General features: G+C 42.2%; 1 protein-coding gene across 2 annotated transcripts in view; it reads right to left on the bottom strand.

Moving 5' to 3' along the window:
* The window catches only part of LOC138511211 (uncharacterized HIT-like protein Synpcc7942_1390), a 178300-nt gene extending 151936 nt beyond the window's left edge, over window positions 1-26364 (bottom strand). Inside the window, exon 1 of one of the 2 annotated variants that reach the window (XM_069626737.1) lies at window positions 26167-26364. In XM_069626737.1, the coding sequence (XP_069482838.1) occupies window positions 26167-26241 (75 nt within the window). In that variant the 5' untranslated portion in view covers window positions 26242-26364. The remainder of the gene's footprint in view (window positions 1-26166) is intronic. The other variant, XM_069626738.1, reaches the window with a different exon arrangement.
* Window positions 26365-26701: the final 337 nt, after the last annotated feature.

The raw sequence follows: 26701 nt of genomic DNA, 5'->3' as shown, positions 1-26701 counted from the left end.
GCCATGTTTGTGTACAAAATCTTAGATGGTATGTAATCAGTTAATATTACAGTTATACAAGCAATTTACCATAGAAAACAACGCCCAGAAGTGTTGCTTTTCTTGTTTCTGTCCCATCAGATGGAGTAAACTTGTATTAGTTAAACATGGGAAGGAAACAGATAACATGGTGCCACACGTAAAGCATTTGTTCCTTCTTTCACAGAAATGTATTCCATTCGACAGCTACATTGAGACGACCTTTTACTGAATTGGTTTCATAAATCCAGCGTTGTTCCCACCTGGTTAGAGCCAGATCCCGGTCACCACCTCTTACAGCTTGTTTAACCAGCTCTAGGACGCACCAGAGCATCTCTGTCGGTTTGTGCTGTTTTTGCACATAGTGAGCCACCAACGGTTTGTTCTGTATTTGGTTTTTTATACACGATTTATGCTCGCAAATTCGTTGTCTAACGTGCCTTTTTGTTTTACCAATATATGCTAGGTTACAGGGGCAGAGAATAGCATAAGCCACCCATGCAGTGGCGCAGTTAGTGAATTCTCGCAGGGGAATTACTGCGGTACCTGGGGTGATATTCTTCATATTCTTCGTTTGTGGGCAAACTGAGCATTTGCCACATTTGTGATGTCCTGTCACTGGAGGAAGCCCCCATAGTGTATTCTGGGTGGTTTGTGGTGTTTCTGGAGATGGATAGGTGGGTACCAGGTTATCTCTCAGATTTTTTTGCCTTTTAAATGCAAAACGGGGTTTTGCTGGATTGAAGTCCTCTGTTTTTAGCATGTCCCAGTGTTTCAAAATGGTTTTCCGCAGAGGGGCACTTATAGGGCAATAGGTACTCACACAAGTGATCTTATTCAATGTGGTTTTCTGTGCCGGGTTTAGGCAGTTCTCCCTATTCATATGTTGTGCTCTTTTATAGGCTCTTTGGATGGTTTGTTTTGGGTAGCCTCTGTCCTTTAATCTAGTCTTAAGAGCTTGGCCATGTGTTTTATAATCTGATATCTGGGAACAATTTCTGCGGATTCGCAGAAATTGACCGAAAGGGAGGCCCTCTTTCAGACTTTTCGGGTGAAAACTTGTGTAATTAAGAAGTGTATTTCTATCTGTCGGTTTCTTATAGAGAACTGTTTCCAATTTGCCATCATTAGTCTTCACGATCTCCAAGTCTAAAAAGGAAACTTTGATGTTATTATATTCAATAGTAAATTGGATACACGGATTTTGGAGGTTTAACCAGGAATGAAAATCTGTCAAAGATGATAGAGGGCCTCGCCAGAGCATAAACACATTGTCAATGTATCTGTACCATGCGATGATGTTAGATTTAAAAGGATTGATACAGTTGTAGATGAATTTAGTTTCAAAGTCGTCCATGTATAAATTAGCAAGGCCAGGTGCAAATGTAGCACCCATGCTAGTCCCTTGTAACTGGTTATAGAAAGTTGTTTCATATAGGAAGAAGTTTTCTCTCAAAGCCAGACGAATACATTCTAGTATGAAGGCTGTAGGCACTTTTGTCAGGGTGGTAGTACGTAGGTTAAGGTATTTAGACATTACGGTGAGGCAATCTTGTTGAGGTATACTCGTGTAGAGAGCTACAACTCTAATTTGTAGAGAGAACCGTATTATTGCGGAAACAAAAACTTTGCTGACCTTGAAAAACAATGGTAAAGATAATCTATCTAAGAAAGAAAGAGAAGCTCTCTCCAATCTTAAATAAAACAATACTTTCATAATCAAGCCTGCCGACAAGGGAGGGGGCATAGTCCTCTGGGACAAGCAAGATTATGACACCAAGGTCATGAGACACCTTAATGACCCGTTAGCTTATCGACAACTACCCCTTGATCTCACCAGCAGACTGAAAGATGAAATAATTAGTCTGATGAAATATGCGTTCGATGAGGGCTGGATTGATGAGGACGAACAGTCCTTCTTAATCAACCAGAACCCTACAACCCCGGCTTTCTATATCTTGCCAAAGGTACATAAGAGCCACCGGGTCGCCCTATCGTAGCAGCTATTAATTCCGTTTTGGAACCTCTATCGATGTATGCAGATTGTTTTTTGCGGCCATTCGTGGGCAAGATGCAATCATATATTAAGGATACTACGAGTATGATAAAAACCATTGCAGAAATCCAAATTGCACCAGAAGATATACTAGTCACTCTGGATGTTGTAGCTCTCTACACGAGCATACCTCAACAAGATTGCCTCACCGTAATGTCTAAAAGAGCCTATAAAAGAGCACAACATATGAATAGGGAGAACTGCCTAAACCCGGCACAGAAAACCACATTGAATAAGATCACTTGTGTGAGTACCTATTGCCCTATAAGTGCCACTCTGCGGAAAACCATTTTGAAACACTGGGACATGCTAAAAACAGAGGACTTCAATCCAGCAAAACCCCGTTTTGCATTTAAAAGGCAAAGAAATCTGAGAGATAACCTGGTACCCACCTATCCATCTCCAGAAACACCACAAACCACCCAGAATACACTATGGGGGCTTCCTCCAGTGACAGGACATCACAAATGTGGCAAATGCTCAGTTTGCCCACAAACGAAGAATATGAAGAATATCACCCCAGGTACCACAGTAATTCCCCTGCGAGAATTCACTAACTGCGCCACTGCATGGGTGGCTTATGCTATTCTCTGCCCCTGTAACCTAGCATATATTGGTAAAACAAAAAGGCAGGTTAGACAACGAATTTGCGAGCATAAATCGTGTATAAAAAACCAAATACAGAACAAACCGTTGGTGGCTCACTATGTGCAAAAACAGCACAAACCGACAGAGATGCTCTGGTGCGTCCTAGAGCTGGTTAAACAAGCTGTAAGAGGTGGTGACCGGGATCTGGCTCTAACCAGGTGGGAACAACGCTGGATTTATGAAACCAATTCAGTAAAAGGAGGTCTAAATGTAGCTGTCGAATGGAATACATTTCTGTGAAAGAAGGAACAAATGCTTTATGTGTGGCACTATGTTATCTGTTTCCTTCCCATGTTTAACTATTACATGTTTACTCCATCTGATGGGACAGAAACGAGAAAAGCAACACTTCTGGGCGTTGTTTTCTATGGTAAATTGCTTGTATAACTGTAATATTAACTGATTACATACCATCTAAGATTTTGTACACAAACATGGCTGATGGTTCCCAATACAACGCAGAATGTATAGGCCAAGTGCTCTGGATATATGACCTTCTAAAACGATCTCTCCCCCGTGTCTGTACACTGCAATTAGACTTGGACAAAGCATTAGCATGTCAATGTCATGTGATAACACATTATGCACGGTCTCGCACAAATATTATGTTGAAGGTCTCCAATGCAATGTCTTATGTACCGGCTAAATACCCACAGGGAAAGCGGTTTCTAAATAATATCCACTTCCCTGCTTTGTACAATGTAACTGTGTTTGACTCTTACAGAGTATGTTTCTCTCTCTGCTTACATCAATATATAGAGTGTACTACCTGTATAAACTACATTTCCCAGCAGCATTGTAGTTGTCTCGAATGCATCACATACAGAACACTCAGCCCAAAGGTTTTTTTTGTAAACCACAAGCGTTAGAGCGTGACTCTGGTCCTTGGTGCGGTTTATTTAAAGAACAGCACAAGGTTTGAGAAGCAGCTAGCAAATTCGTATGTGCAAAACCCTTTTTTTTTTTTTTTTTTTTTTGGAATGCGCACATGATTTTACATCACGTGATTATGACGCTCCTTTAAATAATACACTTAGCCGCCAAGAAATGTTTCCCGGTGTAACAGCAGACTCCTGATTTACTCGAGTGCAAGGAACTTGACTGGCCCCTTGCTGTAGGTGAGTTATGATACGATACAACGGTGCATTTGGCACAAGTTATTTAAATAATTCCATCCGCTTATTTGACAACATGTGGAATCACTGGTTTAGCAAGTCACTGCATGAGACTCTTCAGAACTATGAAGGCAGTGGGCTATTATATATGCATCTACCACGTAGCACGTCCATAACTGGAATTCGGGGTTTTGGTAATCATTCGTGATGCCTTGAAAACACGTGATAGACTTCAGAGCCCATAAGTCACTGGGTTACCTGATCTGCGTATATTTATTTAGCACGCAACAACTCAATAGCTGTCATCCATGACTCCTTATAAACATGAGTAAGAACACATTTTGGTGCTCTACCCATGTTTTGTACGTAGCTTTAAATGCCATGTTGCGTAATTCAAATGGCTCAACAAGATTAATGCAACTTTAAGCAGAACGTGTGCATAATTATGATAGGTTCTGGCACTTTATATGGATGGAAAATCACTAATTAAATAGAAACAAATTAAGAATTAGAATTTTCTTAGTGTAATGAGCCCTGACCGATTCTGTTACTTCCTACAGCTGCTGCTCATCCATACTAACAGATGAAAGTGCCTGCAGTATGAATACAGCACCACCGTGAACTAAGCTGAGTGGAGTTTCTTGTCTTCACCAGTTCGTCACAAGTTTAACCACTAAAGGTATTTTTAACCAGTTAGTGTTACTAACTGACAAATATTCAAGTGACTAAGTAGCGCATAGCCAATACTGGCGCCTTATTGATGACTGTATGTATTTTTACAGATACAGTGCATGAAAATAAACTGAATGCGCGGCATCCGTTTAGGAGCCGGATGAAAATGCCGATTAAAGTTACCATACACGTCCCAAAGAAATTGAGAAACACTCAGGTTAGTCCAAGAAACTACGGTTTCAACACTGTCAGTTACCACCGTTTTTAGTTTTGGCTGATTAAATGCTCTTAGTAAAACACCTTTTTATGTATTCCATTTTAGATGTTCTATTAATGGGAAAGTATCTATTACTGAAAACAACAAAATTGTCTCTGTCCTGAAGACGGCCACTATTACCATCAGAACCAACGGCACCAGAGAGAGTTCCGTATGAGTCAGAAAGGCCGAAACATATGTCGACTTGCTAATAGGAACTTTTTCACTTTCTTGATTCCTATCTCTCACTTTCAGTAAATTGCAAAAGGGCTGCTGGCGCATATCAAGCAACTCGCAGTTACCCTACACCAACATAGGTAAATTAGAAAAGAGTGGTTAAGAATCAAAACACAGAACTAGATCACCCGCTCTTGTCAAAAAACCTTTGAGGCATACATTACAGTTGGGAGACTCCAATATATTTGTCTCTTCCCTGAAATTATATGTGTCCATGCTTGCAGTAATACACACTGTTTTTCCCGTTACATTTCTCCATGTAATCTGGCATCTCGAAAGGTCTGGTGGGTTTACACCAGTTAGATTGTAAGTGACTAGCACAGTTTGTTTTTTTAGATCTAGGCGCTTGAATGCCCTTTTTATTTTAGGCATGTGTTGTCTGAACAATAAAAATAAAAAGAAAATATTTTTGTAAATTACGCGTGGTATGAGTAATCTTAAAATTACATGAGATTACCTTGGATTTAACCTGGTGTGACTCAGGGTCTTAAGGTAGGAGAAGGCGACCTATTATCCTTTGCTTTCAGCGTACAGCTAATAAAAGACACTTGGTTGGAGGCGGTGCTGGCAAGTCAGCCCGACCCGGCCACAGAAACTTTTTATGATGTATCGGATGGAGGTCACGAGGTCTCCCAAATATACAAACTGCTGATGTCTAGAGTGGGGAAAGAGTTGATTCAGCCGAGACGGGATTGGGAGGAGGAAGTCAGTGAACCGATGAGTGATGGGTTGCGGGGGAGGGTGGTTTTACATTTGTAGTAATTCATTTTAAAAAAATGTTTAAAATAAAAAAAACTTTAAGGAACCATTTTCCAATCAACCAGAGCCGAAACTTTGGCGATTAGAAAGGTAGATTGGGGCACAGAAATGTACGTTTCCACCACCCCATCTGCTTCGTCTGTCAACAATCTATGCAATTTCCACCAGCATCTCATGTTCATGCTGGCAGAAACGTATTACAAACCAATGGAATCCCCCAGCAGGTATAAAAAGCTGAGATTCCATAGGACCTTTATGTAAAACGGAATCCAAACAACTCTGCACTGTCTATGGGGCTAGTATCTACTTTAATACTCAAAGGGACTCATATATCCCCATCAACATTCAATATAAATATATGGCCGAGTTGACAGTGATATTGTTCAACCAGGTAATGACTAATAGACAGGTCCCTGGGTCGTGGCGAGAGGCCTGGGTAGTTCCAATATTCAAGAAGGGCGATAGTTCTTCATATCAGCCCTACCACCCTATGGCCCTTCTTGACTGCCTGGGCAAACTTTTCTCAGCAGAGGTCCTACGAGGTATAAATGCTTGGGCGATTAAATCTGACATTCTCGATCCCAGGCAGGCTGGATTTGTAAAGGGCGTGGGGATATCTTTAAATCTTTTTGTCCTAAACCTGCTAAAACACAGAGCGATTGAAAATAAACCGACAATCTATATTGCCTTTTTAGATCTGCATCAGGCCTTCGACAAGAGTTGTTCGGAATCGCCAGTGGGAAAAACTGAAGAAGTGGAATTGCCCCCCTGATATTCTGGAAGCTATTCAGGCACTATATACGGGAACATCAATTCAGATCAGATTAGGAACTAAGGGATCAATGTCTCGAAAGATAATGACTTTCTGTGGGCTGAAGCAGGGTTGTGCCCTTGCGCCCCTAATATTGAGTCTATACCTATCTGATCTAGGGAGTTTGCAGGAAACAATTCGAGCATTTCCACCTAAGATGAATGACTCCCGCGGTTTCTATACACTGGTGATATAGTATTTCTTGATCAAACGGCCATAGGCCTCCAGCGCAGGATAACTGCATTTAATGAATATTTGAATGCCAATGGTATGAAAACGTATGTTAAAAAACGCAAGTTATGATCAGGTCATCGGCGAGAAGGAAAATAAGGGTGCCCTTTTTCGTGGAAGGTGGATGAGTGCCACCTGGAAATTGTAGAAACAATTGTCTATCTTGGAGTTGTTATAAATGAAAGTGCCCACCTCGGCTGGCTGAGAGACAAACAAACTCACAAATCAAGGAATAGCTATGAATAGGCGCTATGAGGTATTTTCTCTCATCCCCATCATCAATTTCTATAGACAGAAGGTGACTCATGTTCTCACCTACGGAGCGGATGTGCTCCTCAATCTAGCCTGGAAGGTGTGGCCGTTCATGGATGGGTACTTCTTCCGTAGAACAATGAGACTTCCGAAGTCTCTTGCAATGGATATCATACGCCATGAGTTGCATCTTCCCTAGATGACCTCCATAGTTCAATGGAAGGTGATCTCCTTATAAGGAAAATGTGTGGCAACCGAGGATGCACTCCCTTCGCTATATTGAGAACCCAGGGTTTGTCAAACGAGAGTGCATTGAAAATGTGGCTTGACAAGATGTCTAAGGTGTTGGGTCACCATAAAGTAGATATTGAATTGTTGATGGTGAGCTCCCTTAAAGTAAAAGACATTCTTGAGAAGGCGAATTGGATATTAACTAGTGCAACAAGGATCATTGATTCTTTGACCTTTAGATGGTGGAAGGTGAACAGGGGGTTGAATGACCCCCCCTTATACGTTGGGAAATGCCTGTCTTCCTTCTACAGGGATCTCCTTGCACGGTGCCGCCTTAATATCATGCCCACACAAGAGGTACAGTATAAGAGACACGAGATTGGGGTGGAAAGCGCTTTCTGTAGATATTGCGCAAACAAACAGCAGGTGGAATCGCTCTTTCACTTGGCGATTGAATGTCACGCTCTCGCTGAACTCAGATCTTTATATTTGGGGGAACACATGGGAAAATTAGATCATTAAAAGTGGTGAATTGCTGGGACTGGTTATTGATGGGGCAAAGGGTGAGCCAGGTCCTGGGAATGCTTACATTTGTGGACTTACTTTGGGCCTCAAGGTAAAAACAGCACAGGATACCTCAATGTTGGGGATCTTAGACTTGTAAAATGTTTTCCTCTATGATTCCTTTTTGGATAATTGCTTTGTACTCTGACTAAATGTGGAACTTGTTGGACCCTGTTGATCCTTATTTCTCTCTTTCTAACCCTGTATCTTAATTTTATGTTGGGAAAGGAAAAAAGAATTTGTAGGCTCAATCAATGTAAAAGAAATTAATTTGATGGAATTTCTTATGGGGTTTGGAGAAGTCACAAAACTGTTTAAGGTTTCTTTTTGCTTTCTTGATATGTTGGCATGAAACCAATAAAACTTTTAATTAAATATATATCCAAGTTGAAATGACCAAGAGAGCAGTAATTCATAGAAAATGTTTGTATTAACACTCAATTGTCATTAAAACCACGGGTATAAAAAATATCATTTTTATAACTGTACAAAGATTTTTTTGCCGCAAAGTATTTATTTATATATATATATATATATATATATATATATATATATATATATTCATGTGTTTTCAAAGGAACTGGCTGACTTTCAGTTATTCGAGGAGCACTCTCCTTCATACCATGCTTGAAAAATCAAACCGTCACCAGCATATCCGTAATGGCCTCTTTATTAGTTAAAATACATCTTTCAGTCTTCCCAAAAAAAAAGTCGACGCGTTTCGTGGCGTTACTTGCCGCTTGCTCACAACACCCATGTTCCACCACCATAGTGTTTAAATACATAAGAGCATACCTGCAGACATCGAAATGGGACATGGGGATCGGACAGCCATGAACATAGAAGAAGGGACTTAATTGTATTAGTAATGCCGGCGGCCATCTTTGAAAAGGGCTTAGTCCCTACATAATAGAGCTACTTAATCCGCGATTAAATAATCATGTCGGAGTCTTCTCTTCACTCAATGTGAATTAATCACACAGCTCATACATTATATTAGTTCTAATGTGGTCCCTTCATTGAAATACGGTCCAATCGCTATAATGCCTTGTGGCTAGCGGCAACAATTGCACATTCTCTTTAATTAAAGTGCCCCATGCCTTCACACATATAGTGCATAATAAAGTGACTAGTGCTAGCAGCTTGCTACAGTGCCTAATGCTTCAGTGCATATCAGCCTCTGATTTTCATAAAGTGCTTAGTGCTTTCAACTTCAATTCAGTATGAAGATCTATTTTTGCTCTTGGACCAAGTTACAACCCCAATTTATTTCTTCTTCAATGTCAGTAGTCTGCAGTAATGTCAATTCACAATAATAAAAATAGTAAAAAACAAAACCTACATGTTGACTTCTAAAAAGTGCATAAAAACCCAAAACACAACAACATATTATCAAAATGCAGTTAAAAATATGCAACAATAATGGATTTTCACTTATTAAAACCCAATTATGAAATCACTTTATATCAGTCAGTCCTTATTGGTAAGAAGTGCCAGGTTCTTTTATAATAGTGCTGATGCTAGTGCCCTAAGAAAGTAAATAATTATTTGTCTATATTGTGACCTTTCGGTTGTTTCGTTTCAAAGTCTAACGGGTATCTTGTTGTCAGAGCTTTTTTTCCTCGGTCTCCCCCTCTCGGGCAATTTTCAATTGCATGGATTCCAAAGAAAGCAAAACTGACCATGTTGCTTTAGTGGCATTCAGTAAAATGTTTTGCCATCGGATAGTTCGCCTCTTTGTTTTGTATAGCTCTTACATGTTGTTGTACCCTTATTTTTAATTTACATTTGGTGCTACCCACGTACCACTTTTTGCATTTGCACATCAGAATATACACTACGTATTCAGTGTCACACGTGATTTTTTCATTAATGTACTCAGTTAATCTTGTTATTGGATGCTCAAAGGTGGCACTGTTCTTAGCAAATTTGCACATATTGCACCGTGTGCATGTATGAAAACCTTTCTTCCGATTGGTCAACCATGCACTGGCCTTCTTGGCTTCTTCTTTATCCATAAAGCTGTGGACCAATTTGTCTTTAATTGAAGTATTTCTTCTGAAACTGATATCTGGATGTTTTTTCAGCAAGCCACTGATATCCTTATCAATGGTTAAAGCTTTCCAATGTCTCTGTAACACACGTTTCACCTCTATTGTTTGGCTGTCATACATTAGTATGAGAAGCACTTCCTCATTCTTGTTACTCATTGCTTTTTCTTTGTCTGCCAAGAGAATTTGTCTATCATGACTTCTGGCTTTTAAATATGCTCTTTCGATGATGGTTTTAGGGTAACACTGTTGTCGAAATCCTCTTGCTGTGATTTTGCTTTCTGCATCGTATGTTTCTAGAGTTGTGCTGTTCCTTCTTATCCTTACGAACTCACCATATGGTACACTCCATATTAAGCTCTTTGGATGCCCACTCTTGGCATGTAGTGGCGTGTTTGATCCTGTGGGTTTTCTGTGTAGTTCACACGTTAAAGTTTGTTCCACTATTCTTAAATTAACATCCAAGAAGGTTATAAACGAATAACTGTGGGTTTCCGTGAATCTTAGATTATTATTATTTTGGTTCAGTAACTTTACAAAATCCAACCAGCCATCCTCAGTCCCTTTCCAAATTACAAATAGGTTGTAACGCTCACCTGACTCCCACGGAGGCGCTGGTCTAGTCTGGGTTGCTGTGGCCTCTTCGAGCGTGATGGGCAGAACTCGGAACACCGACTGAACAGGACCCTCAAATCTTGCTTGTCTGGTCCGTAGGAATATCCTTCTGCAGATGAGAAAGGGGATTAACAGTCTGCAGAATAGTGTGCTTGCTCCCCCCTTCGTTCTTCTCTAACTTCCTCCGAAATCCACGGTTGAAGCTCACACTTTGGTTTGAAAGGATGAACTCTCCATCCTGCTTCTGGTGCAGGGGCGCGTGTTTGTCCAGTTACTTCACTGGTTTTCAGAATGGCGCTGGCAAAATCCACTTGACTTTTCCGAGCGGAACGCTGTAAGTATGAAGATTACAAAAGTTCAAGTGTTGAGCCTCCTTTTCTGTTGCCTTCCTAACCTGTGATCTGTCCTTTATTTCAGGTGCAGAATGAAGGTGATGCGTTGAGGGCTTGAATTGCCGATGGTAAACTCAGGTGAGTTAGCGATGGGGGCGATCCCTCTTAATGTCTTTATATTCCTCCAGTAATGTCTTTTGTCCTAACCCCATAGGGGCCGGGGTGCGATACCTGCCAATGAAGCGGCGCCGACCCGAAATGAGGAATGATCCACCAACAGAAGACCGGTAAGTGTTATGGCGGAAAATTAGGCTTTCCTCATATGTTCCTTCTGCTCACCTTTTGTCTCTTCTTCTCTCCCCTAGACGCAGAGGTGCGGCGACTGGTGCAGACAGTCGCGGTGGAGCCAGAAGAACTCCCGAGGACAGGTGAGTGAAGCGCGGCGCTGCAGCAAGCAACGCAGTGCTTTTAAATTAAAGTCTTTTCTCAGGAACGCTGGCGTGAAGGTTCTGGATGCAGGTAAGAAGTTTGATAAAATTATTGATTTCACCTTTCTCTTCTCTTCTTTCCTTACAGGTTTTCCAGGATCGAGGCGGGCGTGGCTGGAGACCAGATGCAGGAGCAGACACGGTGAGCGTTCAACTGCTTGGATGCAGAACAACGCGAAGCGTGAGCTACTGTCTGGGCGTGGCTTAAATAACCCCCAAAGTAGTTCCAGGTAAGTATCCTTCCCTGGCCACGCCCGAGTGGCAAAATAGTCCCAATGAAAAAATAGTCCCTTTCAGGTCTCAGGGAGGCCTGAATCTTGCAGCATGGTCTGCATCAGGTAAGTGCACAAAACACCTTCCTTTATGAGCCTGGCGCCAAAGGCGCCAGTACAGAGTCCAAAGAGCCCCTATAAGGGGCTGCTGGGCTTTTACCCGGGGGCATGATGCCTGCTTCCGGGGGTGCTGGGCCTGGCCTGGTGCTCCGGGGGTAGGCATCATGACATAGGTCATCTATATATCAAAGCCAGATAACCACATTTTCAGTCAGTTCATGATTCTGTTCTGTCCATACTTCTGCAGCTTCCCAGACACCCATAGTCAAGTTGGCATAAGATGGGGCAAATGTTGTACCCATAGCCATGCCCTGTATTTGCCTGAAATACTCTTCATTGAAGACAAAGATGTTATTGGTGAGGCAGAGATCAATCATTTCTACAATCATTTGCGTGTGTTCCAGGTAATTGAGAGACCTGGTGTTCAGATATCTCTCACATGCTTTTTGACCATAGTTATGTCCAATTGACGTGTATAAAGACACCCCGTCCATTGTTGCCATCATGAAGTTGGATTCCCAGGGTATATTGTTTACTCGTGTTAGAAAGTCCTTTGTATCTTTGAGATAGGAAGGTAACGAGGAGACGAAAGGCAAAGTTTCATCTATGAATTTCAACATGTTCTCCAACACTAACTCCACTGAGGAAACAATCGGTCTTCCTGGTGTTTTTTTGCTGTTCTTATGCATTTTCGGAAGAAAATATATGGTTGGTGTGACGGAGTTAGTCGTTTGTAGAAATTTGCAATTTTCTTCAGTAAGAATGCCTTTTTGTTCCCAAACTGCTACACATTTCTTTACCTTTTCTTCTAATGCTTTTGTTGGATTTTGTTCACATCTTTCGTAGCATTTTTTGTCATTTAACTGTTTATATGCCTCCTTAACATAGTTTTCACGAGTCATTAGGACAATGTTCCGTCCCTTATCTGAGGGCTTGATCACACAGTTTGTAAGGTTGCACAGTTCTTTAAGGGCCATTCTGTCCTACATGGTCAAATTACTTCTTTCTTTGTATCCTTTGTTTCGTCTGAGCTTTTTTAAGTCCTCAATTACAAGTGTTTGAAACGCCTCTATGTTGTTGGCGGTATTGAACATAGGATTGAACTTAGATTTTTGTTTCAATTTACTTTTTACCGTCCAATCCGTTTTTATGTCCAATTCTTGGAAATCAATTGATTCCATCTCTTCATCATCATTGACCTTCCAGCCTTTTTGGAGCTCAACTAAGTTGGCGAGAACCCCCATTTCAGAAATGGTAATATCTGTTCTCCCTTGCAGTGATGTCTTTTTCTGTGCTTTGTAATCTGTGATGGCGAAGAATTTTTTTAGACTTAATTTTCTGATGAAGTGGTCAAAATCTATCCGAGTTTGCACATAGTTAAAACTGGCTGTTGGACAGAAATCCATACCCATACCCAACAATTTGGTTTGGTTATCAGTCAGAGTGTGGTCCGACAAGTTTATTATCTTAAAGCTTGTCTCAATATCTTCACTTGCTTTTTCTAATTGCCAGATCGCAGCGATCTGCCCGTGGTACTCTTCGGGGCATTTGTTTCCCCTCTGCCCCCTCCTCGTTTTTTTCGGCCTCATCCGCCTCTGCCCTTTGCTGATTTTCCACCTCTTGCTTGTTTTTGGTTTTTTGCCATCTTGGCAAAGCAGTCTCATTTCGTCTAAAAAATTGATCCGTGTGTTTGACTCTTCATTTTCACTGCCAGTCACATCTGATTCCGATGCTGAGGAGATGGATCCGCTATCCCCATCTTTAGTCCCTGATGCCATCTTTTCGACCGGGATTGATGTCTGTCTTAGTTGCTCAAATCTTTTGGCAAACGTGTACACTCTGCCTTTCTCGTAATCTTCCTTGTCTCTCAGGAATTTCCTCTGTTTTATTTCTTCTTCATAATTGCCCATGTTTTTCATCATACTATTTTTCAATTTTTTTGCCTCCTCACTTTCAGGTATCATCTTCAGTTTTTCCTCCAATTCCTGAATTTTGTCCAGCAGTTTAACCCTGTCAGTACCGGCATACTTGACTAGTATCTTTAGAAAGGTTTTAGAGCATCCATTTGTCGCTTCACTCCATTCGAGAAGCATTTGCGGGTCCTGTTCTTCGAAGGAGGGAATGGTTAAAATCCTTAAACCTTGTGGTATTCTTCCAACATCAATATACTTTTTCAAAGAATGCTCCTACCACCATTTGCTTACTTCTTTCTTTTGTTACTTTTCCAATTCTTTGAGTAAGGTGATTTCATTATTTTCCTCAGTTGCCGGTATGTTTTTGAGTTATGACTGATGTTCAGTGTTTCATTAAATAAGTCTAAGGCTTGTGCCCTTCTTGTTGCTTCTTTGTGGGCTTGGGAAGCGGCCATGATATGTTCGGTGTCACACAATCTTATTAACAAGCTGGTATCGTTACTGTATTAGATTCCAATGTTTTGTCGGAAAAATGTCTTTCACGTTCTGTGAAGGAACCAAATGCACTTCTCTGTGTCGATCGTGCCGGTTGTGGGTTTATGCAAGGCTGAACAAATGTTACTTTTTGTTCGAAAGTGCTGCGCGGCAAAAGCAGTTACGGGACGGGGAATACAAGACCAACACACTGGCTTCACTTTTCTGGCGCGTTCTCCAACATACAGGTCAGTTCCGCCGTGTTGAGTTTAGCCTTGACTGCCACTGATACCGATGCTGCATCCTTTACCTCACTTTATGAACAGCCTGAGCTGCTCTGGGACATCTGTCTTTCTTCTCGTGATGATTGCCGTGCTCTCAATGGATACTTTCCCCACCGGTGCTTCCTCAACGTTGTCACGCTGCAACGTGTGAATATGTTTTCAAAGGAACTGGCTGACTGTCAGTTATCCTTCATACCTTGCTTGAAAACTCAGACCGTCACCAGCATATCCGTAATGGCCTCTTTATTAGTTAAAATACATCTTTCAGTCTTCCCAAAAAAAAGTCACCACGTTTCGCGGCGTTACTTGCCGCTTGCTCACACCCATGTTCCACCACCATAGTGTTTAAATACATAGAGCATGCCTGCAGACATTGAAATGGGACATGGGGAACGGACAACCATGAACATAGAACAAGGGACTTGTATTAGTAATGCCGGTGGCCATCTTTGAAAAGGGCTTAGTCCCTACATAATAGAGCTACTTAATCCGTGATTAAATAATCAAGTCGGAGTCTTCTCTTCACTCAATATGAATTAACCACACAGCTCATACATTATATTAGTTCTAATGTGGTCCCTTCATTGAAACACGGTCCAATCGCTATAATGCCTTGTGGCTAGCGGCAACAATTGCACATTCTCTTTAAATAAAGTGCCCCATGCCTTCACACAAAGTGCATAGTGCATAATAAAGTGACTAGTGCTAGCAGCTTGCTAAAGTGCCCAATGCTTCAGTGCATATCAGCCTCTGATTTTCATAAAGTGCTTCATATATATATATATATATATATATATATATATATATATATATATGATTCCCTGCGAGTATTAAAGTAGATACGAGCCACATAGACAGCGCAGAGTTGTTTGGGTTCCTTCATCCTTAAATTTTGCATAGTTTCAGGCACTACGCTCAACTTTTTTCTTTGGCGTCTCTCCAAAGGTTTAGAATGGATTCCATAGAAATGCATGTAAATGCTCCCAATTTAGACCAACCATTTCAGATTGTTTCCACTACATAATGTGAACAATGCGCACACGCACACACATAATGACCAGAATGTCTATTCTTTGTAGAACACACATTCAAGCGCACAGAGCCGTCCTCTCCACGCAATAAGCATGGGGAAGAAAAGGATCCAATTGGTGTGATAAGATATATATTCTCACAAGCCATACAGGGCACCAGAGGCTCTTATATAATGTACTGCAGCCGCCAGAGCTAGAAATGGAAAAAGCGCTCTGGGTTTCTACTAGGGGCGGGGGAAATAAAAAAGGGGTGGCAGGTTTGTAAAAACACAGGAAAAACCGTCACTATGCTTCAGTGAGAGGAGTTGAAATGTGCACAAATAAAGTAAACCAACAAGACAATACAGAGTATTATTAATGTAGCTTTATTTTCCCCATCACAAATACAAGAATACTATTAACAGCATGCAGATTAAAGTAAACCAAAAAAATAAACAAATAAATGCCCCTGGATCTGGAAAGAAAAAGCAAATGATTTTAATCATCAAGTCAAACAGCGGGCAGCTTTATGCATTCCTGCCATTTTAATCACCCACTTTTCACACCTCTTAAAATGCCGTTTCTGCTCCTACCCATTCACTCGCTGCTGCTTTAACAGTACTTTAATGTGCTTACGCCCAGAACAGTACAAGCCTTAGCAGGAGGAAGGGTAGCTCAAGGGCAACGCATTTGTCTTGGAAGCAACACAACGCAACACAGGTTTGAATCCCAATCCCGCGCTTAGAATCCACTTGTGTGTTATAAAAGAAAAATTATAATAATTGAGCTTGCAACCTCTATCCTCTGGGAACACGACGACTCACTCAGTAAGGTCAGAGTTGTATTGTTTTCCCCAGAGACAGTGTTTTGCCAGATGTTCATATGGAACGAAGAAAAAGAAAACAACCAATAGCCCAGGGGTCTACAACCTGTCTTTCTAGATGTTTTGGACTACATCCCCATAATCCCCAACCTTTAAATATGCTGGCTAGGGGTGATGGGAATTGTAGTCCAAAGCATCCACAGTACCAAAGGTTGCTGACCCCTGCATTAGCCAATGCTTTTTGGACTAGCAGTCTGCATACCATATTTTCGATGGGCAGATTATACCATCACACTGCTTTTTAGGCATTCCTGCCGTTTACAAATTTAGGTGTTTGATCCTACCGTTTTTGGATTCTCAAATTGATTCATGGCTCTGTAGGTGGCTGCCTTAGAACCCAGGACACAGGGGCAACAGCTTCAGAATAAGAGTTAGTCATTTATTTTGATGATGCCAGCCAGTAATGTGTGTGCACTGTCAATTATTTAAAATAAAACGTTTGCCTGGAAGTGGGACAGGATCCTAAAATAATCAATTTCAATTTTTTTTTTGTTGCTACAACCCAGAACTCAATACCAGTGGCTGTTCAGTAAAACACAGATAATTCAGAAGGATTCAGTAAAAAAAATAAAGACACTAGAAAACTCATTGAATGTGCACACCCGACGTGTGAAACAGCCAGGGAATCCCTCACTTTCCTATGCAGATAGCACAGAGCATGCTATCACAAATTAAGTGTTTTCTAGTGTGCATGTCTTTTTTTACTGAATCCTGCTAAATTATCTGTGTTTTTACAGAACGGCCACTGGTATTCAGTTCTGTGACTTTTCAAAATATATGTTGTAGTTGAAATAGCAATTTATTATTACGTTTCTTTTAGGATCCTGTCCGTCGTCCGGGCAATCATTTTATAAGTGATGGTGAACGAGACCCTGAGGCACAAGGTGACATGTGCAGAGTTCCCCATGTGTCAGTCTTGATCTAACAATATGTCCTTTATTCTAATGCTTTGCTTGAAGTACATGCGCATTTTACATGATTAACTTTAATGATCACCAACACGTGTACAAGGTACAGATATTCTCCTTCTGTGTTGTCCCATCCCCCAGTCACCAGCACCCATCATATTTCACCAAGACCCCCATCACAATTTCTTTTGCCTAAATGCTCGCTCTTGGAGTCATGTGCATATTCCATACAGAATGTTTTGCAGTGTTGCCCTGGTGCCTACTGGTGACTCCCTGCTGCATATGCTACAGACCGTCAGTGAGAGTCTGTCTTCTATCTTTATCACTTTGCAAGAAGGCGGCGGCTTCAACAACCACACTCCGGACGTGGAGTGTTTTTCAAGTGTTGTCCTGGTGACTGCATGTTACATTTGCTATGGACAATCCCGATGATGCTGATGTCCACAAGCTTGCAACCGTCACCCTGTGAGGCTCCCAATGCCCAAATAAAAAGTACTTTGATAGATCCCGTTTACTCCAAGAGTCCTCACACTCTCTTTCAAACAGAGGAGCCCTAAACCAAAACAACAGTTAAAGAAAAGATGCTATTCTACCTCGAACATGGGAAATATTAAATAGCACTTCAGACCCCTGAAAGGGCCGGCAACGTTGCACCCAGCACAATGATAAATCCACTTCGGTTAGTGCTAAAGAGAGCCTGAAGCATCTACACTCCTCCGCAAAATGGGACCAGGATGATAGAAATAAAGAGCGCCGCCAAACCACAGTGGCTGATGCTATGAGCTGCTCCAAAAGTAAACCGTCTCTGCACCCTGGTGCAGCCATGATTTCTGATGAAAAAAGCAACACAGAATCACCTGCAAATTGGAATGATCCATTTGTTGAGCTCCTATTGGGGAGCATTCGGTGTGACTCAAATATTCAACGTGAATCCTTCAGAGCGATGATGCACGTTCCCCCTAAATCAGCGGAGGAATCAATTTGGAACCCTCTGCAGGATGTGAATAATGCAGTGGAAACTACACCATTTGAGAAATGTCTCATGTCTTCATCACACCTGCGGGGGATCTCCAAGACCCACCAGAAAGGCTAAATCAACAAACTACAAGTAGGAAAACAGAAGGCATGTTTGCTGATAGCTGTGCTACCAATGATACAGGGAGTCCGGCTCTTTTTTGTAATCACCCGGCTGCTTCCATCATGAAGGAGCAAAACTCCCTGACCAGCCGGCTAGGAGCACTGGAGTTAAAACGTGTCGATAGTGGAAAAAGTGCACCTTGCTCACTCCCGATTCATACTGAACCAGACTTTAAAAAACTATTGTAAAGCATAGATGATTATCTCCATGCCACCCCAAGATCTCACTGTGGCAGTACATTTTACTAAAGATATTGTGCAACTGGCCCAGAGTCTAGTGAAAGATTCAAATGAGAAATCAATGAAACGACCAAATGTGGCACTCCACAGCAGCACAGATCCACCGTCGGACATTGCAACAAAAAAAACAGATTACCCAAGAAGCCAGAGCATTTGAACAAAGCTCAGTCAGCAATAGTCCCCGGAAAATCCAGCCATCTTCAAATAAGAAGACAAAAATACAATGAGAATAACCAAAGGAAAGAAAGGTCAAGTGACTCTTCCTCAACAGAAAGCAACTCCTGAGGAGATCTCTGTGTCAAAGAATAAGAAAACCGATTTACCCAAAAGAAACCTCTAGATTCAAAGAAACAAGTTAATTTCCCCAAACTCGAAAAATTGTGAACCAAACTGGACCATGCATCTACAGGCAAACATAATGGTATCAATCAATATCGCCTTGGCACCGTACTTAAAGATGTACGAATCTCTAAATGACAACTTAAGGGACCAAACTATGCTAATAGCACTCATGAATTCGAAATTAATCAATGTTTTCTTTTTTTTTGTTATATTGAAACTTCAGTACAACAGACTTTAGTTGCGAACAACAAGAGAGTTGAACTTTTGTTACAAAAGGCCTGTAAACGAAAAATAGATGAAAGGAAATCCTCCTGTCCTTCAAAATAAAAATAGTCCATAAGACATTAGGGCCGATTAAACTTCATTTAGCCACCCAACAGATTTGAGAAAGAGGAAGAGACACAGGGTGAAAACCAGGAAAAAAAGAAAGTCCAACAAGTCAGCATGTTTCCGTCGAATTGAGGTGGTCTTTCAACTTGATCGAATCCATGTTGTCGACAACAGCACAACTTAGTTTTACATTGTGGCCAGACGATGCATGCGCCCACCAGTTTTGCATGTGGTTGTCTATGGGTTCAAAGCCTCCGAGGTGACAGGACCGCAGTACGGTGGTAGCTGTGCAAGCTGTTAATAGATGTTCTGTTGTACAATAGCGACAAAGATTGTCTTTAATTTCATGATCGTGGCAGAGCCACAGCATGTCTTTGGTGTTCAGCGCATTTAGCCGTACCCTCAGAAATTGCTCACAATGGTGATGTGACGGACATTTTGTCAAGTAACCACACTGGACATTTAGTTTGTGGGCGCCTATGCCCGACTTCAAAGTCGTAGGCATTTTTTGACGTTGGTCTTGGTTCGCGACCCAGCACCAATCCTCAAATTTCTTTTTCACAATTTGTGGATAGTTGATCCAAGTCAGAGGGCGTTTGGTCGGCATTTGACAAAATGTTGATCTTCCGCCTCCTTCGTTGCCTGCGAAGATTTGATATGCCGAACTTGGGGGATTGAGACTCATCTTGCGTAGGGCCATCAAAGATTTCCATATGACCCAAGAGCAGCGAATTCAGAGACAGTTCATACCGCAGAGCTGTCATGGAAATATACAAGGGTAGTTTTAGTACTCGTCGCCAGAACTGACCCTCTAACTTTTGCCAAAATATGGCGTTGATGTTCGAGCCTGCTTTCGCACCAAAGGTAATGGCTGGGACTACTTTTTGTAGGTAAAATATAAGGACCAGTGCCAGTGTAAATTTCCCAAAGTTCTTATTTATCATGGCACCTTGTATGCTGAATTGAGTCATTCGGTTGACAAGATCTTGCTTCCAATGGTGTTTGTATAGCGAGATGTTAAACATGATTCCAAGATATATGATGGAAGTAACAGAGCTTAGTGGGCTGTTGCCGATTGTCCACCTAAAAGCTTTCAGTTTTTTTGTGCCAGATTCCCCAATGGTCATTAACTGTGTCTTTTTCGATGCTTATTTCCAAATCATTCAATTTTAAAGTATTCATAAAGTTTGGATAGTAGACGTTGTAAACCAATCTGCATACAATCCATTAGCACAAGGTCATCCGCATATGTTATGCAGCTGATCGGAGTGTTTGGTTTTGGTGGAAAGCATTGCACTTCCTCCAGGTGTTTCGGCAGATCAGAAATGAATAACAAACAGTTCGGCAGCAAGGGGACAGCCCTGTTTAACCCCTTTTTAGTGGGGATTTTTTTGATAGCTCGCCTTGGTTGTTCAGGCGGAATCTATGTAGAAGCGTCAATCGAATCTATGAAAGAGAAAAGGGCCTATCAGAAAGAGATGGACGCGGTAATACTCCAATCTCTTCTGGACTCGATACAATTTGCAAAGACTGATAAAATTATTTTCTTAGAAGGAGTTTGCGAAATCGCTGCCTTGCCATAAAACAGACTACAACACAGCTGGCTGGTGGAATCCCATCTCAAAATAGTCAAGATCTTAACGGCCCAAGGAGATCCACACTGAGTTCAGTAATGAACCTCATAGCCTCAACAACTAGCGAACATGTCGTGTTGGTGCAGCTGACAATTGGAGTCGAAGGGGCCCATGGAAGAAATCCTCCCTCCGCCTCAAACACTGTGGTTGTGAATAAATGCCTTGACATTATAACACTGATGATCAATACAAGTACGGCACAAGACTCTCTAGTGGAATTGGAAGCCATAGGAGACATCTGCTCATCAAACGTGCATCAATGATCAGAATTCAGGGAGTTTAACCACCTTCTCCATCTTTGAACACAAACAAACGAATGGTGCCTCTCTGCTAACTACGAACCAGGTGCCTCAATCAAGAAAGACAAATAACATGCAAACCTCAAAGAAAACGAAAGTGTATGGATCAAGCAGCTTTATGCGAAATCTTAAAACTGCCCTCCACTAGTTCGGGAAAGGACTAAGACCAAACCCCCTAAACTCATTGGAAATTCAGAAGTAAACATACAGCTGTCGGTATCAAACGCACAACCAGAATATAGGATTGCTGTAGAGTCTATGACTGTTGATACAACGCGATTAGTTATCTGTCTATAAGGATGGTGATCTGGAACCTCTTAAGGTAGCGGCCATGTCCGATATCGCACCTCGCTCTACAAGAAATGCTACCCCTGACCTCACAGATCCAGCTGTCCTGTGCTACTGCCCTCCCTTTTTGACAATGGCGGATAAAACAGCAAAAGCCAGACATCCACACCAAGATACTTCAATAGGGAGCGGTCCACTTAAAGCCGACCCTATTATCGAGAAATTAATTAAGAAAAAAACTGAATGACCGTGCTACAACCACCAAACTGCACAACATTTGGTGGAATGATGAGAGGCAACCAATCTTTGTGTCACGACCAAAGAGAGGACAAACTAAGGCCCTAAAAATGAAAACATGTGGCCCTATTATCCAACTCGAATGAATTTTAGGGACAGACGATCTGATTCTAAAAATCAAAATTAATGTGTCTTCTCCACCATATTCCCAGAGTAATTAATTCTGACGATATTAAGATTGTTGACGAGTCAAAAAATGACATTCAACCTCCACATGGGTTCCACCTCGTTGAGCTCTTTGCTCTTGGAAGCAGGTAATGACTTACACTTATTGGGCTTCGATGTCAGTAGAAAAGAAAATGAGCAAACCCCTGTAAAGGAAATCATAATAAGCTGGTTCGCAGAACTACAGGCAGAAGGCACAAGTCATCAAGGTTTGCTTGTAAAGTACACAGCACAGCCAATAATCCGAAGGTGGTCATCTGTGGAGGAGGGAAAATGACAGAATGACTTGAGGAAATGTCAAACAGAGTCATCCATATGCTAAACGGGCAGATGAATGGAGACATCCCGGGACTAATGGATCACTCCAGGCAACACTGGACTATTTCTTCGTGTCGAGCAATCTCCTGCCCGAAATTCAAGTCTTGAATGTGGTCCATAGTAATTTCAGTGACCACAATTCTGTTCCCTTATGATGAAAACGCTTGGTGAAAAGCACATAGAAAGAGATGGAATCACACATTAAAAGTAGTGAGCGGAAGAAATCACCTGCAAATTCCAACATTTGAAATTCCGAACCAGAGCAGAGCCAGGTCAACTTGAGATGGAAAGACTGGAAAAGAAGTGGACTATGGGAAAGCATATAAATACAAATAAAGACGAAGTGATAAGAAAAAGAAAACAAACTTACAGAAATTGGATAAGATCACATTAAAAAATCCCAACATCTTGGAAAGCAGCTATAATCGTTTTGATTTTCAAAAAGGGAGATAGTTTGATGGAACGAACCATGCAATTGACCGATAGCGCTCCTAGGTGTTTTGGGGAACATTTTTGCCACTACCCTTCTGAAACGTTTCAACGAATGGGTTATAAGAACGAACAACAATAATAAAAGACAAACCGGCTTTGTGAAGGAGGTCGGCTGCAATCGAAATCCATTTCTAATCCATCTATTGACAGCATGAGTAACAGGAACGGGAAAAATCTACCTCGCGTGCATAGATTTAGAGCAGGCCTTTGACAGTGTGGAGCGTAACCAGTTGTGGTAGGAACTGGAATCCCAAGGTTGCCCTGAGGACTTGCTTGCTGCCACTAAAGACCTCTACAAAGGAACATTGATACAAATCAAATTGAATCAAGCGGGAACACAGTGTTAAACCATCAAAACCTTCAAAGGTTTCAAACAAGGCTGCCCCTCGCCTCAGTTCTCTAACTTCTTTATTCAACACATGAAAATACCATTATCAAAAGGGCCTACTTTTCCACCAAGAATAAATGGAACATATATCGGTAAATTCCGCTATGCAGATGACCTTGTGCTATTAGACCAAACGCCACTCGGCCTGCAAATAAAGTAAAATATAGTCCAAGAATACATGGCCCAGAACTCTATGAAAATAAATGAACAAAATCAGAGATAATGGTACTTGGGTCCGATACATCAAAGAAGGGAAAGAACATCAGCTGGATGTTAAATGGGAAACGTCTACAGCCATCCAAAGAAATAAAATATCTTGGATATATCAAACACAAGCAAAGGCCAAACTATGTGGCGTAAACACTTGAAAAGGAAAGTAAAGCAGCTAACCTCTCAAGGGAGAATGATAGAGCGAAATTGTGGAAGTTTTCCCGTCTGCCGATAATAAACTACTACAGCCAGAAAGTAATACCAACCATTATCTATGGAGCTCAGGCATGCTTGGGTCTTAAGTGGGAAATGCTTGGGTCTATCTCGAAGGATGGTTCTGGAAAAAAATATTACATCTACCGACATCCCTACCGATCATTTCTTCACCATGAAGTGGGCTTGACATCCCTACGCACAAGAGCCACCTGGGATGTCGCTCTCTCTTTCAGAAGATGAATATGCCAAAGTGCCCTCCCCAGTTTGAGGTGCTCAAAATTAAAGAGGCACACGCGAATGACAGTTTTGAGTATGTGGAGTCGCCAGTGCAGCACCATCCTACATAATCTCGGTACAACTCCCGAACACAACCACAATCCCATGCACGTGAAGAAACCGTTATGGGCTGACAATTGGAGATTAACAGAAGAGCAGAGGTCAAAAATCGATTCTCCACACGCTATCACAGAACATATTTGGTGCCACTAATCTGACTCCGCAATACCTGTAAAAATTCCCAAATAGGAAACACAGAGACCTATTCTTAAGATTCCGGTTGAACATCTTACACACAATTGTGGTACTAAAGAGGTATGGGTATAATGTGGACAGCGACACGTGCAGATATTACAAGGATGTAAGTGTATCCTTGCAATACTTAATTTTGTTTTGCCCTAAATTAAGAGATTTAAGAATGATACACCTGTACACAGTAATGTACGAGACTGGACATCGTGAATTGGTGAGAATCTCTTTATGAAGGAAAAAAATAAAAGAATTACATATTCACTTATGAAATTTCTCGAAGCGATCCTTGAAAGGCCGTTGGCCAAGACAATAAAAAAAAAAAACTTTGCATTGATAAATGGACAATCCACAAAGATTGATAGTGCAACCATTGTAGACTAATGGCTGCATAGATATAAAAGGACTATAGCATATGGCCTCATACTTGCTTTTGTATGATTGATCAACCATTTGATGGATTTTATGTTGATGGATTGTTATTCAAAAGAAGGTTAAGATGCTGGGCGTCTTCCTTGATCAACACCTCAACATGAAAACTCATATCAGCAATCTTGCAACATCCTCTGCTTACTACATAATGCTTTTGGCCTACCATTGCCCCGTTATCACAAAAGCTAATGCTGAGAATATTGCAAGATATTGCTAAAAAAAAGAAAAAAAAAACAATAAAAGACTGGATCACTCTAAACCTGTGGGAGTAGCAATAATGCCATATTAACAGAAAACCGTTTGATCCCTCATTTCAGGTTCACGGCCATATCTGCTTCTGAACTTGCCAAAACTATCAAACACCTAAAAACTACAACTTGTAAAGGGGATCCATGCTCAGCAGTTATTAATAAATTGTGCTCTCCCGTCCTGCTAGACTCGATTTTCAAATTTGTAAATGCCCCTTTCCAATAAAGCTATGTGCCATGCAGCCAGCAGGGAGCTCAAACACTATATGTCCACCAAAAATCTACCGATCTTTCTTTGTCAGCAAGGGACTAAAGTAGAGCAACTGGAGTAAAAAAGAAGCCACAGGGTGGCGATGCCTCGAAGGGCCGTAGTAAATGCAGCCTGTAATATGCACAATGCAAAATGCACATTTAAAGTCACGAATGAATGGAGTATGTTGCGTGCCATAAAACTGTCTGCCAACACGGGCAAGGATACTGGGCTCTTTCAAATTGAAAGACCCGGACGCCTTAAGGCAGGTGATGTTATTTCCTGTGATGTAATGATATTATTATTATTTTAAACTTGAAGAATCCTACTCGTGAATAGGCGCGTTATAAATATATCATACATGTTTATCAAGTATGGGATTCATTGAAAAGATGTATGGTTGTTAGTAGCACGATGTGAGCACACAGCACCAAGGGGGTGTCCCTTGGTTAGTGTTGCCATATATCGAACACGAGCCCCATAGAAAAATGAGACACGGACAATAAGTAAATAGAGAGTGACTAGAATTGGGTTGGGAAGCCCTGGCAGAGCCCCGGGTGAGGGACATTTTTAGATTTTGCGTAGTCTCAGATCAGTAACTACCTGCACTTCTTTTTAGCCCCTGGACAGCACTGGTGGAGGCATAAGGAGCATATAATTGAGGGGCGAGCAGAGCGCTAATGGGAGGTAAATATGCAGGAGGCATGGAAGCACGAGTTGGGACATGCGTGGCAGTCAGATGGGTGGAATTGCGCAGATGGAATATGCGGGAGAGGCAGTGTGCAAGGTCTATAGGTGTGAAGGCATGGAGATGCAGAGGTTATGGGCATGGGGGGTCTGGGGTTAGAAGCATTGTGGACTGTATGCGAAGGGCAAGGTGGGCAGAAAGCTGGGGGTGCCAGGAGCCTCGTGGGGCACTGAGAGTAGGAACCTAAGAAGGGGGCGTGCCACACTTATCTTATAACATGGCTTGTCAGCGCGAGGGGTGGGGTGGAGAGGGAAGAACGATAGCAATCAATGTCTGCCGTGCATTGCGCGGGGGTTGGGGGGCAGCACAGCAGACGCCCCGCCCCCTTCCTTAGCAGTATATCGCACCGGTCACGTTACTGTCATGTAAAGGCAGCCAGCTTGCCACTGCGTCCTGTCCTAGCTCTCTGAAGCGGGACAGGGGGGTAATGCAGCACTAGGAAGCCCCCTGTTTGCAGTGTACGGTACCTGGGGGTGCTGCAGGGCGGCCGGGAGCCCCCTGCGCAGCAGGCATGGGACCCGCAGAAGAACAGTCCCCGCCATAGTAGAGTGTCAGCGAAGGGGCGTGGCGTGCGTGCGTGCCGCCCGGGGGTGGGGCTAGATACTGACAGGAGGGGGCAGTGCACACCGCGCGCAGGCGGCCTGGGGCCTTCCCCCCTGCCCTGAGCGAGTGTAGTCCCCATCTAAGAAACAGGGCGGACCGCAGCCAATGGCGACCACTTCCGCTTAGAGGAAAGGACCTGTACGGCAACGCACGTCACCGGTCACGTTGTAGGCCTTGTATGGCGGGCCGGAGAGTGTAGTCCCCATCTAAGAAACAGGGCGGACCGCAGCCAATGGCGACCACTTCCGCTTAGAGGAAAGGACCTGTACGGCAACGCACGTCACCGGTCACGTTGTAGGCCTTGTATGGCGGGCCGGAGAGTGTAGTCCCCATCTAAGAAACAGGGCGGACCGCAGCCAATGGCGACCACTTCCGCTTGGAGGAAAGGACCTGTACGGT

This window comes from Ambystoma mexicanum, chromosome 6p (assembly GCF_040938575.1).
Source record: "Ambystoma mexicanum isolate Mex_15411 chromosome 6p, UKY_AmexF1_1, whole genome shotgun sequence".
Taxonomy (NCBI): domain Eukaryota; kingdom Metazoa; phylum Chordata; class Amphibia; order Caudata; family Ambystomatidae; genus Ambystoma; species Ambystoma mexicanum.
The sequence above is the reverse complement of the archived record's forward strand: the minus strand, read 5'-3'. Positions and strand labels throughout refer to the sequence as shown.